The 16,195-nt window shown below is 36.5% G+C and overlaps 1 protein-coding gene across 6 annotated transcripts in view; it reads left to right on the top strand.

The window, feature by feature from the left end:
- LOC135216556 (protein mono-ADP-ribosyltransferase PARP12-like) overlaps positions 1 to 15,951 on the top strand; it is a 38,885-nt gene extending 22,934 nt beyond the window's left edge. For 5 of the 6 annotated variants that reach the window (XM_064251933.1, XM_064251937.1, XM_064251944.1 and 2 more), the window contains 2 exons: positions 11,157 to 11,260; positions 12,982 to 15,951. In XM_064251933.1, the coding sequence (XP_064108003.1) occupies positions 11,157 to 11,260; positions 12,982 to 15,468 (2,591 nt within the window). In that variant the 3' untranslated portion in view covers positions 15,469 to 15,951. The remainder of the gene's footprint in view (positions 1 to 11,156; positions 11,261 to 12,981) is intronic. The other variant, XM_064251965.1, reaches the window with a different exon arrangement.
- Positions 15,952 to 16,195: the final 244 nt, after the last annotated feature.

A 16,195-nucleotide genomic window follows, 5' to 3' on the forward strand; every position in this document is an offset into this window, starting at 1 on the left:
CCACTTGCATTTACAAATATCAAGATGTTTGACGTTGATTTATTCATTCAATGCATTCATGCAAGGCTAGCACTTTGGGAAAAGGGTGATAAAGAATATTGTGATAAGAACTATAGAGAGAAAGCATTGTTTGAAATAGGTGAAATAATGTACTACGAGAAGTGGCCTCATATGGAATCAGCATTAAATAGGTGAACCCAGTGTTTACAACGAGTTGGCTCTTTCAGTAAGCCCTCTGCTTCTAATGCAAAAATAACTTTTAGTTTGGGCAACATGATAGTCAACCCATCTACACTGGTTGCTGGGGATAGATTGAGCGACTTTGCTGCTTATGTGTGACAGGATGCAGGCAACGTGGCGGCGCCACATACGGTTTCACTGCAGCGACGATGCCGCATAGTGTGACACTGGCCTAAGTGAATGAACGAGCCCAGCAGCGCGTTGCCTAGCTACATAGCGATGTCGGCAAGTGACTGGCGAATTCGCGCATTAGATATGGAAAATCATGAAAATTATGATGAATGGAGTTCAGAATAGGTGTTTTTGTATGGATATAATCAATAGCACTTACTTCGACATAAAGAAAGTTTATTATATACTTGGACATAGAGAAAGTTTATTATAGAGGATTTAAGAGAAAGTTTATTATAGAGGATTTAACATGAAAGAAAGGCAGGAAAAATCAATATATGTATGTACTAAACATCACAGTCAAAACATCGGCTCTCCATATATATACTTACTAAATGGCTCAGGTGGCGTTGGCGCTACGTATATATACGTACTAAATGGGTAAAGGGTTAATCTTCTACCTGACCATGCTCCCATTTTTACCTGATCTTACCCTTATCATTCTTGTTGGACTCGAGTTCCTGAATCCTCGCACCCATATATCCTGTTCAACTCTCTCAATCCACCTGCACATGTATTGTTCTCTATCTTCTGCACTTTTCTGCTGTTGTTCAAATGTTGTTTTAGGATACAATAAGTGATTAGCAGCAACCATCAAGGAACTGATATGAATCGACCCTCAATGGACTAAAACCTGTTTTGAGAACAACAAGATCCAGATTGGACTGGGTACCACCAGTTCAAATATTTGAGTATATATAGGGCCTGGGTAGGTCTCAAACAGTGCATTGTATTTTTACAAGTTGTATTAGAGAGTAAGGCACTACGCTGCCCCGGCGTAAAGATGTCACTTTGATAGTGACAGTACTCGCGGCACCAGACTCTACTCTACAACCTTACTGCTCAGTTGCAGTACATGGAAAACTGGACGAGGTTTTGTGCCTGACGATGCTGCCAACCGCTTTTCCTTGAACATAGTCTTGAACTGAAGAAGGCTTGTAAAACCAGAATTACAATACCGGGCCTCTGTTGGACAACTGCAACTGTGATTGGTTTATGCAAAGATTAGAAATCCAAAATTTTGGAAGTCTCTAAATTATTTCCTTGTGTACAATCCACACAATTAGTGACTAAGTGGCATGCAGAGAAGAGGTAAGAGAGCGCACATCTATTACTATTCTGTTCATAAATTACTATAATTTTCTAAAAGGGTTATCAGATATAACCGTACAGGAGCACGGTCTGATTCCATTACTTATATTATTCACAATCACAAGGGAAACTGCCAGTACTATGCAAGCAAACAACATTCCTACTGAATATATATATATATATATATATATATATATATATATATATATAGATATATATATATATATATATATATATATATTATTGCTATAAATCTCTCATTCTTGACTTCTGAAAACGGTGGAAGTGACTTTCTGGCACTCCTAAAATGCCTTGGCAGGGAACTGGACCATAACAAACGATGTATGTCTGAAGGCCACTATCAGTGGAGGGAATAATTTACCTTAAACTCTAGAGATTTACTTTAGTGAACTATATTTACATTTTAAGTACATGAGTAGAAATTTACACATTAAGGGTGACAGGGACTTGAATATGTCCAGAAATTAAATGGGAGGTGATTGATTGCAGGTCAACCGGTACAGTTTGCGCACAGCGGGTTGCTATCTAATCTGGGCGCCTTACAAGGGATTCCAAATTTCCCCCCACCACTAGATTGCATTCTAGGATCAGTTCTAAGGCGATAAACAAGTGTGGAAAGTTAAACACAATTTTTTCTTATTATTCCACATCAAAGTTCACTCACAGGGACAAGGAATCATGAATAACTTGCCAATGTTAGCATGAAACATCAATGTAACTCTCCAATGTAGCAGACACTAGTCTAAGTGGGAATATCACAATTAGATGTAATATCACTACTAGCATCACAAGAGGAATTATTTACAGCATTGATGTTAGTAATGGGAACTGCATTATGGTAACCAACGTAGGGGCTGTGATCCTAAGCCCATAGGAGGGGTGAAGTTGCCTTGGAAAGAATAAAACAGAAGAACAGATGAGAGGCCAAAAATACAGTAACTGACTGCACTCAAAATTACTCTTATTACAGTACGTGGGCATCTATAGGCTGGCTTCTTCCAAATTGCTGAGCAATCTTCTATCACTATGGGCAATAAAGGGACATGCAAGGATCCCCAGAGGAAGGGGGGAAGGGAACAAAAGGGGGAAGAGGCGCGATTGCTTCGTCAGGTGAAATTTCGTCAGGTGAAATTCTAAGGTGGCATGCAGGTTGCCTCCTGGCTTTATAATCTTGGTTCCAAAGGGCCTTTGTCCAGGCCTGTTCCTCTTGTCCCAAGATAGACTCTGCCTTATGCAGGTTAACTGAGGAGATTAATTCCTGGGCAGCCACTCAGGACATAATAAGATGATTCACTTGGCATTCAACGAGAATGGAGGCTCAGTGAAGATGGGCAACTGAAGAATGTCTGAATTTCCTTTCTAAAAGGAGTTATTTTGCTTGTTTCTGGCTTAAATCCTGAACACCTCCCATTCTAGAGGACATTTCAAGCCTAGACTGGTTGGAATGAGCCAGAAACGAGGACAAATGACTATGCCTTCCATACCCCTCTGAGTGAACTCTTGACATAATAAATAAAAAGAAATAAAATCTAAAATCTAAATCTCTGCAGATGATAATCTTCACATTTGAAGGCTTACTTTACAGTGAGAGAATTAAAATGATTTAATTCTTGAACATTGAATAAATCAAGAAAATGAACAAATAAATGTCACTAGAAATGATTGGTAAATACGATTAGCAAAAAATAAATGATTGGTAAATACGAGTAGCAATTAATGAACAGATGATCATAACTTAACCTACACAGTTAATAGTTTTCTTAATTCTCTCATGCATAATACTGTCAGCTTATTGTTTATTGCAACACATGCAATTAACTTTCCCTGTTGGGGCAATGTGACGCTGTCGTAGGGCTGTTAATAACCCTACATTTTGTTTTAAGTAATTTTGCCCTGTGCCACTAGCACTACACATATGATCAATTTTCCCATTCGGTAAATCATTTTGGTTGCTAAACAGTGTATGAATTTCTCCATAGAGAATATTAGTGTAAATTAAAAGGGATAGAGCCAAAAAAAGTAATTCTCCTTAGAGAGGAAAGAAAATTACACCAGAGACATTGAAAACTACTCAAAATACAGAGACTAGGAAAGAATATTAAATAACAATTAAATCAAAACAATGTATAAATGAGCAGTGCTTTAAAATGTAATGGCTCAGTAAGCTAAGCCAATTGTATAGCCTTTTTGCTGGCTAAAACTATTCCGAGTCTCATGCAATGCAGAGTGCCTAGAATAAGGCACTGGTATGACAAGACAAGGGGCTTAGAGCAGCATATCTTTGAAGATTACATATGCCCCTGTAGTAGTTCTTAGCAAGTACTAACTTATAAGGCTAGAACTAGTGACAGATAGGGCTCTGCCTAAGCAAAGCATAAGAGGGCGTAGATGCCTAAAGGCGATGATAAAGAGGAAAGGAAACTAGAGAAGAGAAGGTATAGAAAGAAAAAAATAGAATGTTACAAAAGGATGAGGAGGAAGTAAAAGTAGCAGAACCAGGCACTCTCCTCTGGATGGAGAGGGCCAGAATTCTCTATAAGAAGGTGGTACTGTGCCAGTCACTAATGCAGAGAGAGACTATTGACTCTCTTGACACCCTTTTCCCTTCTTCATTCAGTCTCTCCGAGGTGTTGTAGGGGTCCTTGAAAGGCTCAAGTCCATTGAAGAAGCCTGAGGGGTACTGGCTCCGGCTGCTGCATCAACCTGGTTTTTGTGCCTAACACTGCTTTGCTCAGATCTTTGACTTCTTCAGCCAAATGGGATTCGGCAGTCATTACTCTGGTACTGGTTAGCTGCGGAAAGGGGTGGGGGGGGGGGGGAGTGGAGGAGGTAATGGTGTTCGTGATGGGCTCACAAGTTCAATTAACCGACTCCGGGGTGGCTTGCGAGGCCGCACCGTTTTGTGGAGCGTCCAATACAGTCATGGGTGTCTTGGAGGATTCATATTGAAAGTGTCTTTCTCGACTGCCAACATTGGTAGCGACGCCAAGCCAGAGGAGGAAAAGTGACCAGGACTGAGAGATCTGGGAGGGAGACTCAAGTCTTGCATTGGCACTGGCACTGCGGCTGTTCCTGGCATAGTGAGAGGATTTAAATATGGTTCGACGTCCATAATGGATGGAGTATGGCACTGCCTGGTACATTTTAGTGGCAGTGGCTGTGCAGAGGTAGGACTCAACTAGGTCCAGAAATTAAATGGAAGGGTTTTGATTGCATGTCAACCAGAACAGTTTGCACACAGCGGGTTGCTATTTAGTCCAGGTGCCGCTTCCAAGGGATTCCAAATTTCCTCTCTCAACTAGGCACAATATTTGTGTCTGCAAAGACATTGTATTCAGTACTAAGACAATAGACACGTGGGGAACGTTGAACGCGATTTTCTCATGTTATTCCACATCAAAGTTTACTCACAGGGAGGTACAATGACTGAGAGCTTATACAAAAAGGGATACTACGTTGTTTAATTAATTAGGGGATGGTTAGCATGAAACAGCAACATTACTTCCCAACGCCAGTCTAAGTGGGAATATCACAAATAGATTTAATATCGCTACTAGCATCACATGGGGAATTATTTACAACATCGATGGTAGCAATGGGGAACTGTGTTACGGTAACCAAAATTAGGGACTGCGATGCTGAGCCAATAGAAGGGTTGGGGGTTCCGTTGCATATATATATATATATATATAATATATATATATATATATATATATATATATATATATATATACTATATATATATTATATATATATATATATATATATATATATATATATATATATATATATATATATATATACACATCTAATAAAAGGAGCCCATAAAAACACCAAAATGTAGAGAGAAAAGTACTATATTTCAGAGACTGCTGTCTCTCTCTTTTACGCAAGTTAAATAACCTAATAGATAATAGCGCATGGAATAATCTTGAACAACAAGACAAAGTATTAAACTTATCCAACACCCCCCTACTGTAAATCAACATTTAGTTTAAATTTAGGCTTATCCTTTGCCCTAATGCCAGACCGCAAAAACAACCTAGACTTCATAGTGGCTTTTGATAAATTCATATCTGACAAAAACTACAGCCGTGAAGAGATATGTTTAAAAGGAGTGTTACTAAATGCTTTAACTGACCTTCATAAGAAATATCCTGTTCCCCGCAGATTCATGATAGCCATCCACTCGCTAAAAAAGTTAGATGTTATAATAAGTAGATCCGACAAAGACGGCAAAATTGTAATAATGGACAAAGACTTCTACCTCGACAAAATCAACCAGCTCCTTAGCGACACAAATACTTACGAAAACTGACGAAAAATCCCCTCTAGAACGTTCCCACAGAATTTTTTCGGAAAGTAAGATTAATTGGCCAAGACAAAAAGAGTATTTGAACTATTAGAGAAATTTAAAGTAATTAATAACCTAAATTACTACTTTTATGGTCTTCCCAAAACTCACAAAGACAATCTTCCATTCAGACCCATCGTTTCATGCTCCGGAGCTTTCAATTACAAAATTTCTAAATGGTTAGCTGGCCTCCTTTCTCCTTTTTTAGGCACTTTTTCTCCCAGTCACATCAAACATTCGGAAGACTTTTGTCACAAATTCAGAGAAGCACATATACCACTTCACAACATCAAAACTTTTAAGCCTTGACGTAGACTCCCTATTCACAAAAGTACCAGTACAGGACCATTGCTTTTCAGTTTTTTAAAAGGGAAAAATTATCACCCCCTATTCAGATCATTTCCCTTTGGCACTTGACAAAATAATAAAGTTTAGTTGAATTATGTGCATCTAATAACGTATTTTCATTCGGGGAATCATTCTACAAGCAAAATTCGGGTGTAGTATGGGTAGTCCTTTAAGTCCTATTTTAGCCAATCTGTACATGGAATACTTTGAAACTACAGTAATAAATGCAATAAAACCCAAAAACATGCTGTGGATGAGATACGTGGATGACATACTAACATTTTGGGATAATAAGTGGGGTAATTTTAATGAATTCCTCTCAAAATTAAACGCATTAGTGCCCAGCATCAAATTTAAAGTTGAATGGGAAACAGACAACAAAATTCCTTTTCTTGATGTTTTAATAATCAGAGACACGACAGAATACAAATTTTACCATATACAGAAAACCAACGTTCTCACTTTCATATATTCACTACTTTAGCTATCATGACAATACTATCAAGATAAGTCTAGCTAGCAAACCTATTCTTAAGAGCCTTACGAATTTGTTCCAGATTTCCTGGAAAAAGAATTTGAACTAATTCGCAAGCAACTTTCATCTTTAAAGTATCCTGACCATATATTGAGAAAGCAATTCAAAAGCAAACGTAATTTTCTACCGACCCCCTAAAGACAAGACCAGAGACACACCCAACAATAAAATAAAAAATCCCCACCTGGAGACGATTAAGAGAGTAACTCACACCCTTGGGAAATCCAACCCTTTTGCATTTACCTACCCAAAATACCTTAGCCAAATCCCTGATTAACGTCCAACAAAAGACATCTCCCAAAGACTCTGGGGTATATGAGATCCCATGCCAGGACTGTGACCAATCTTACATCGGATTTACAGGTAAATCACTTCCCAGAGATTAATACAACACAAACGGTCAGTTAGGTATGGACAACAGAACTCGGCTATTTCAATCAATTATAAATGAACATAACCATAGAATAAACTGGAATATGTCACATGTAATTTATAGCAGCAACTGCCGGTACAAGAGTCAAATGATGGAATCGGCCTTAATAAAAGAGAAGCAGGTAATGAACATCTCAAAAGGGAATTGGACATCGGACATCGTCGACGCAGTGTTCATTCAACCAACGCTTAAGAAGATTAAAGGAAGATTATCAGCGGGGGTGACCTAAATTGGCTTACTTGTGGACGAATCTCTTGGTATAAATACCACCTTTTCTGTAAACTTTTCTCATTCATATTCCTGAAGAGAGAGACAGCAGTCTCTGAAGAAAAATAGTACTTTTTCTCTCTACACTTTTTGGTGTTTTTATGGGCTCCTTTTATTAGATGGAATTCTGTTGTTACAGAACACTTTTACCAGTCTCATATATACATATGTGTACACTCTCTCTCTCTCTCTCTCTCTCTCTCTCAAATCTCTCTCTCTCTCTCTCTCCTCTCTCTCTCTCTTAAGGGGTCTCAAGGCCTTCAAATATCACAAGGCATAGAGGCAAAGACATTTCTCAACGTATATAAGATTTGTAATTTATAAGAATGCACACATAAAAGGCTTGTCACTAATAAAACGGTACAATATTTGAAATTGAACACTGAGACACTAAAACATTTAAAAAGTAAAAAATTACTGTACAATAAAACACTAGGTTGGAGAGACAACCTACCAGAGTACAAGTTAGTGTGACTGAAGGACAGAGCGAAAAAAAAATCTATACAAAATACTAGAGAGTGAGAACTGAAGTAAACAAACAAGCAGCTATGCTATGAACAACTTGTTTGTTTACTTCAGTTCTCAGTCTCTTGTCTTTTGTATTTTTGTGTCTTAGTTTGTTTTTCTTCTCTTTGGAAAAAAATTGTTTCTAGAAAATCAAAATTGTAATAATTTTTTCATTTATTTTATTTATATTATTATATAATATATATATATATATATATTATATATATATATATATATATATCTATATCTATCTATATCTATATCTATATCTATATATCTAATATATATATGACTGAAATATATGTTGCAAAAACAGAAAGGAGGCCATAAAATGCCAAAATGTAGAAAGTAAATCCTATATTTCTGTGGCCAAACATTCTCTCTCGCTCTCCAGGAAAGTGATGAATAAGAAGAGGTACAGGGAAGGTGGTATTTATACCAAGAGGTCCACAGGTCAGCTGTCAATTCACCCCAGTTGACAATTTCTCTTTTATCTTCTTAATCACTGGTAGGAGGAATATTTTATCAGTAATATCTTGAGTCCCACGCCCCTTTTCAAAGATACTTTGTGTTTCTTTGTTTAATCAAAGCTGATTCTACCATCTAGCTTTTGAACAGACAATTACTGCTATAAATTATGAAAAATTCCAGTTTCTTCTATGATTATGGTTATTTATGGGGCTATAAATAGCTGAGCACTGATATCCACACCTAGAATGATTAATCTCATGGGGAGTGGTTTTCCTTTAAATGGATGTAGAATTGGTCACAGTCGAGGTGTATTCCTGTGTCTTTGGGATTGGCTTTTGTTGGATGTTAATCAGGTAAAAGCCAAGGGGTTTAGAGTTTCCAAGTGTCTGCGTCGACGTCTTAATTCTATCCAGGTGCGGGATTTTTGTTTTATTGTCAAGTGTCTGTCACTGGTCTTTTTTTGGAGTGGGTCAGAAGAAGATTATGTTCACTTTCTGGATCACTTTCTCAACGATATAGTTAGGTTACTTCGAAGATGATAGTTGCTTACAGATAAGTTCAGTTTACTTTTTTTGGGAAACCCGTGGAACAAATCCATAATGCTCTTAAGAATAAATTGCTGGCTATGCCAATCTTGGTAGAAGTGCCATGATAACTAAAATAGTGAATGTATGAAAGTGATAATGTTGGTTTTCTGCATATGGTAAATTTGTCTTGTTTCGTGTCTAATTATTAAAACATCAAGAAAAGGAATTTTGTTGTCAGTTTCCGAATCAACTTTAAATTTGATGCTGGGCACCAATGCCCTAACATTTTGGGATAATAAGTGGACAATTTCAACGAATTTCTTTCGATATTAAATGTATTATCGTCCAGCAGCAAATTTAAAGTTGAAGGGGAAACAGAAAACAAAATTCCTTTTCGATGCTTTAATAATTAGAGACAGCGGAATACAAATTTGACATATACAGAAAACCAACATTTTCACTTTCATATATTTAGTATTTTAGTTATCATAACACTTCTATCAAGGGTGGCATAGTCAGCAATTTATTCGTAAGAGCCTTATGATTTAATTCCTAGATTTACTGGAAAATGAAATTGAACTAATCCATAAGCAGCTGTCATCTTTTTCAAGTACCATGACCACATAATTGAGAAGTTAATCATAAACCGAACATAATGCCCCTCATAACCAAACTGGAGAGGAGCCTTACAATAAAATAAAAATCCCACTCCTGGACAGGATTAAGATGTTGACACCGACACTTGGAAACTATCCCTATGGCTTTTACCTACCAAAAGCCAATTCCCAAAAACACAGGAGTATACAAAATCCCATCACTCCCCCATAGATTAATACAACATTAACATCTAGTTTAGTATGGAAAACAGAGCGCAGCTATTGTTAACCACATAAATAACCATAATTACAGAATAATCTGGAATTTGTCACAAGATTTATAGCAGCAATTGCTGGTTCAAAAGGCAGATGGTAGAATTGGCTTTGATTAGAAAAACAATGAATCTTCAAAATAATTGTGAGACACAGATTATGTTGATGAACTCTTGCAATCAATAACCCTAACCTGTGGACCTGTTGGTATAATTACCGCCTTTACTGTAACTCTTCTCTGATATATAGTATTTACTGTCTGCAAGTTGGTTAATATTTACTGTCTACAATTTGGTATTTTTATGGGCTCATTTTATTAGATATACATAAATATTTATATATAGCATAATTGCTTCAAAATTATTTAACTTTAATCTAATTCTTTGTAGGGACAAGCATATCCAAAAAGTACAAGGAATTCGAGAAGTTAAGAATGGCACAGTGGATATATATATATATATATATATAATATATATATATATATATATATATATATATATATATATATATATTGTATTGATATTGATATAAATGCACACTCATATTTGGTTGACTGCTTAGTTTTGATTTTTTTATTATGAATTATTTATGTGAATTACCTGACATGATTATGTGGAATAAATTGTAGTAGATTTGGAAAACACGTTACAGGCAATTGTCTATGGGTTAATGTGAGGTATTTTTCATTTGGAAAGTTCCCTTTGAATAGAACAATAAATTTTATTCTGTGAGGTTATGGTAAATAGAAGCAGATGTTAAACTTAGATCATGAATGGTTTTTGCGAAAATCAGCTTTTATCTTGAAAAAAATAAAATACATTTCAAGAATAGCAATTAAATTTTCATTAAAGTTTTTTTTTCATGTGGTGATTTGGTTACCAAAATGGTAAATCGATAAAATCAGGTGAAAAGTGCAAGTTGGTAATTTTGAGGAAAATTTTTTTTTTTCCTTATATTGGTATACAATTTTGAGGAAAATTTTTTTTTATCCTTATATTGGTAATTTTCAGGAATTTTTTTTTTTATCCTTATATTAGGTTCAACCAGGTAAAAAATTACGTTAGATTTTCCTCCTTGGTTTTCTTCTTACCACCTCACCCATCAACTCACCCAGCAGTCAGCCTGTATCAACAATTGATGCAGCAAAAATGTCTATATAGGGCTCTCCCCCAAAATGTACTTTTTTTCTGAAGCATTGTATTTCCAATAGACGAGTGCCTTACTCAAATCTTTGCAAGACCCTAACATTCTCATTCACTCATTTTAGTCTTCATAACCGGCTTTAACTGATTATTTCTAATCGACTTCCTGTTCACTCAAGTGCAGAGCACCAATATGGAATTTGAGGAGGACCTCAATGACCCAACAGAAAAAGCCATGACTGTGAGGGAGAGACCAAAGCAAGAGAGGCCAAGGAGTGCTGAGGTAATTCATCTTGAATTTTCTAGTATTGTTAAATATTTGGAAAACTCGGGTCATTAACTTTATAATGTTGAATCGAATGGTTGTGTCATAGACATGTTTGTATGTGTGTGAATGTTTTGATTCTAAAGTGAGTTGTTGTTGTACAGATTTTGCCTGTTTGCAAATATTTCCCTCTGTATATGCGAATATTGTCACCCTCAAAATTACCTCTATGCAGTTTTAAGTAAAGTAAATGTATTGTGGTTTCATTGAAGTTCTGTTCTAGGTTGCTTATAGTTCAGATTTCTATTTTCTGGTCTTCCCTCTCTGTTTTTGAGGAAAACATGTACCAGAAGAAAATGGGAGGAAGAGAACATGGAAAGAAACTAGTAGTTATTTCAGGGTTGGAGAGTACACCTGGTATAATTGTTGTGGACAAATAATAGTTTGAAGTATAAGGGAGTAAAATTAGTCACCCCTGAAGCAAGGAAACTGCTGGACATTACGTTGAGCTGGTGAAGTAAACATTTTGTACAGTACGATATGATATGCGGGTGCGGATGTCAATCTTTGAAATCTGCGGATGCAGATGCAAATATGTAAATCTAAATAATTTAGATATATTTGCTTGTTAAAGACGATTTTCAGCAATATAATTCAAAAATTATGTTACACTTATGTGTTACCACATAATATTTGGTGTACTGATTGAATACACATGTATTGATACACATGTATGTGTATACTTTCATATGAACATAAAAACACTAACAGTGAAAAACACTAACAGTGATGCACAAACGTTTTAGTTGGCTTGGCACAAGGTTATTTTATGCTCATGAGAGAGAGAGAGAGAGAGAGAGAGAGAGTTTCCTAACAGAAATGCAGTACCCTGCCTTTATGGTTACGCTGCAGTAAGTAACATGAAATTAATTAAAACAAATATGCTATATAACTAATTTGCTATAACATAGCTACTTATAAAGCATCTACTGTACGTAAGTGTATATTATGCATCCTGTATAAAAACAAAAAAGCCAAACTTAGCACAAAAAAATTTGTTTTAGCTACAATGTATGGTTATGAACTATTGGACACTGAATGGGGGAGGGGTGTGATATCCACGCACCCAAACTGGTATGCGGATGTTGCTTGCAATGTTTATGCGGATGTTAAGAATGTTTCAGTGCGGATTTATTAAAATGAGGATGATATCTGATACATCGCTAGTTTAGATAGTGAATTGCATAGACTTGTCGTCCTTCTAAGTCAACAGTCTGATATACTGAGGAAATTTTATGTAAATTAAATATCTGAGCAATCATTGTCTACAAAGTAAAAGTTATAACTTATGCATTCCCATTTTTTCATCTTTGATTTTTTAATATAATTGTTGATTGTTTTAAATATAATTGTTGATATGAAAGTTATGTGACTTGATATAAATGTGGTATTGAAAAATATGAAACTTCATATACTTTATGAAAAGTTATTCAAAGAATTAATGTGCCACACTGTACCATGTATTTCTGGCATACATTTCTTTTAACATAAAGTTTACAGCTCCTGTTATCAGTGGTGCTGAGGAAAATAATCCTGTAACTGTTCCTGAGGATACGTTTGTCCCTGTATTCGTGTGCTGCACATTTGTTTACAGGATGCACCCCTTTATTTTTATTTTTTTCTAGAAGAGTATAGTTCCCAGTTTGTGACTTGTTTTCACAGTTGTTTCCATCCAACAGAACTCGAGACAGGCAGCTTCAAGAAGATTTGGAAGAGGCAGGAGATATCACAGTTTTCGTGGCCATGCTGAAAAGTCACAGCATAGTTTTTCTGGTGAAGGTAGAAACCAAGATTCAAGCAGAGCCAGCTCCTCATCGTTTGAAGAGGGTTTTGAAAATGCAGTAAGTTCGTCGAATAGTGTGCCGAACAGAGGAAGGCAACGTGGAAATTATAGAGTTCGAGGGCGCAGTAGGAGATATAGTCATTCTGGCTTCTCACAAAGGAGTGAAACTGTACCCTCCAGCGGCTCTGATTATCAAGGAGGTATTGATCCTCGTGAATTAGTTGAAGTTCTTTCAGAATGTTCAGGCTTTAGCTCAAGTTTATTACAGTTAATGGAGAAAAATAACATGAATCCCTCCAGTGTTCGAGGAGTTGTTGCATCATTTGGTCATATTTTTGAACTTCATGAAGAAACGGTGGTGTTGTGTCCAAAAATTAGCTTATGCAAAGATCATTCTGGTTTTCAAGGTTGTCAAAATCAGCCTTCTTGTAATGATCTTCATGTCTGCCCACAATATCTAACTAGTTGGTGCCAGGATAAAAATTGTGTACTTGGCCATAGGTGGTTTACTGATCATAACAATCATGTTCTGAACTCATTTTATATAAGGGAAGTACCTGGTCAACATTTACGGAAATTATTACAGTCTGTGATAGTAAAAGGTAATGGTACAGGCCAGCTAGATGTATGTAAAGACTATAATGGAATGGGATGTAACAAGCAAGATTGCTTTGACCTCCATATATGTCACAGTTTTGTAGTAGGTCGCACGAATTGCACACATTCAGGGTGTCAGCTTAACCATAATATTCTAGCTAAAGAATGTTGTCAGTTGTTAATAAATAACGGTATTTCAACCAATGAAGCCCCACGAGATGTGATCCTCGCCCTTCTAAAGGCAAATCCAACTCTTAATAACTCCCCTCAAGCACAGAATGTAAATGTTAAGAAAGAGTCAAGGCAGCAAAGTGATGCTGCTGCTGCCAATGCTCAGCAAGGAAAGGATGGTAATTATGCACCCGGTGCCAGGAGTAGATCAGGAAAAGACGGCAACAGATCAAATGATAATGAGGAAAGTGATCAGAAAAGCATTAAACTTCCAAAAAATCAAGTGTCAGAAACTAAATCTGTTTCAGTAAAATCGAAATCAGAACAGAGAACAGTATGGTCTCATGACTATCACGGAGATATAATGGTAGCGGAGATATGCTACTATTCAGTGGAAACCAGGTGTCGTAATGAGACAAATGGTTGTCAGCGCATCCATTCCACATTACACTTTCACTGGCAAGTAAGTGAGCATGGAACCAATTGGTTTAATTTGTCCAGACCTCTTGTAGAGGCTTTAGAATATTCATTTTGCAGTGTTGACAATGATGATGTGACTCTTCCCAGGTTGGATCCCAGTAAGCTAGAGTCTTCCCTGAAAGGCCTTTTTGCATTAATGGGACGAGACAAATGGAAAGCAAACTTTGCAGCTATGATATTGCACAATTCTGATTGCTCCAAGATAATGTATTTACGAAGGCTCTGCACAGAGACAATAAATGGAAAAGATATTCCTCCAAATACATATCAGTGGTACTTCTTGGACAAAAACAGCAAATGGGTCGAGTATGGAAATGTTGATACTGCTGGAGAGACGAACCTTGTTAGTAGTGTTACCTCAAAAGATATTGAAAAACATTATAGACAAAATCCAGGCACACCTCTAAACTTTAGAAATGCAAGCTATAATTACAAAATCGATTTTGTAGTAATGAAACAGACAAACTTGAATACAAACGTGAGTCGCGAGGTGCGCCGTAGACCTCAGCAACACCTGAAGCCAAAAGGTGGAAGACCTATTCGTCAAGATTCTGCTGCAACTGATATTCCTGCTACATGGGATCCCATGCAATCTCAAGAACGATTTAGGCTTGTAGAGTTATCACCCACTTCTCAAGAATTTCAGAATGTGAACAGACTTTGTGGTGGAATCAACGTTGTGAAAATTGAAAGGATACAGAATCCTTATTTGTATAAAGCCTTTCAGAACAAAGTAAAGGAAATGACTGCAGTTTATGGAAGTATTCAGAAGGTGGATGTTCGACAGTTGTTCCACGGTACAAAACCAGATGTTGTTTCAAATATATGTGCTGAAAATTTTGATTGGCGACTTCATGGAACAAGTAGTGGCCAATCATATGGAAGAGGGACATATTTTTCCCCCAATTCTGGTACATCACTTGGATACTGCGCGGTTGACAGGCGGGGCTTAAGGTATTTATTTATTGCTCGTGTTGCTGTGGGATCCATCACCAGTGGTAACTCATCCATGGCACGTCCACCCATTAATCCCTCCACGGGTTTTCCCTATGATTCAACTGGTGATGGGCATACAGTTGTTGTGAAATATGATAAGCAAGAGTACTATCCTGAGTACATCATCACTTTGAAGTAAGTCATATGTCTCAACAGAGGTTTCTTTGACGCTCACAAATTCTGCGTTATTGCCAAATATACGTATTTATGTTATGGGAGCTTGTTAATTTACGAGCCTGAATGAAAACTAAAAAGCTAAGCATAAATATTTTTGTTAGGGTACTGTAAATTACTCAGTATACTTTTAAACGTAAAATATACATGGTTGTGTCCCATATACCTGTTATGGGTAGCCATTGTGTGCTTGTTACTGAATAATTTACAAGAACAAGAATAGACATATACATAACATTCACGGGGGTCCTTGTTTCGTTTTGTTGTATTATATTCAATGTTGTGCTGCATGCCTTATAAAAAACTCATTATAGTTTAACTTCATAATACTGTTTGGAAACCCATTTTATCTTAATGTGTTTTAAGTATGCGTAATAAATAAGAATTTTTTGATGTTCTGTTGCACTAAGGCAAATGTTGGATAAATGAATAAATTAATAAAAACTAATTTTCATGTGAAGTCAAACCTGTCTGATGTTATAAAGCTTCTGAAATGTAAAAACAGTCTTTCGACAGATGACTTTTTTGTAGCCAGATGTTGATGCTGAATATTTCAACCAAAATGTCGAAAAAGTTATTTTAGGAAATCAAACTACACAGGTCATCAGACCACCCTTTCAAAATCGAATTAGACATGCAAGAAAATTTTGCATCGATTATAGAGGCAAAAATAGACATTTTCACAATATTTG

The sequence above is a fragment of the Macrobrachium nipponense genome, chromosome 19 (genome assembly GCF_015104395.2).
Source record: "Macrobrachium nipponense isolate FS-2020 chromosome 19, ASM1510439v2, whole genome shotgun sequence".
In the NCBI taxonomy this organism is placed as follows: domain Eukaryota; kingdom Metazoa; phylum Arthropoda; class Malacostraca; order Decapoda; family Palaemonidae; genus Macrobrachium; species Macrobrachium nipponense.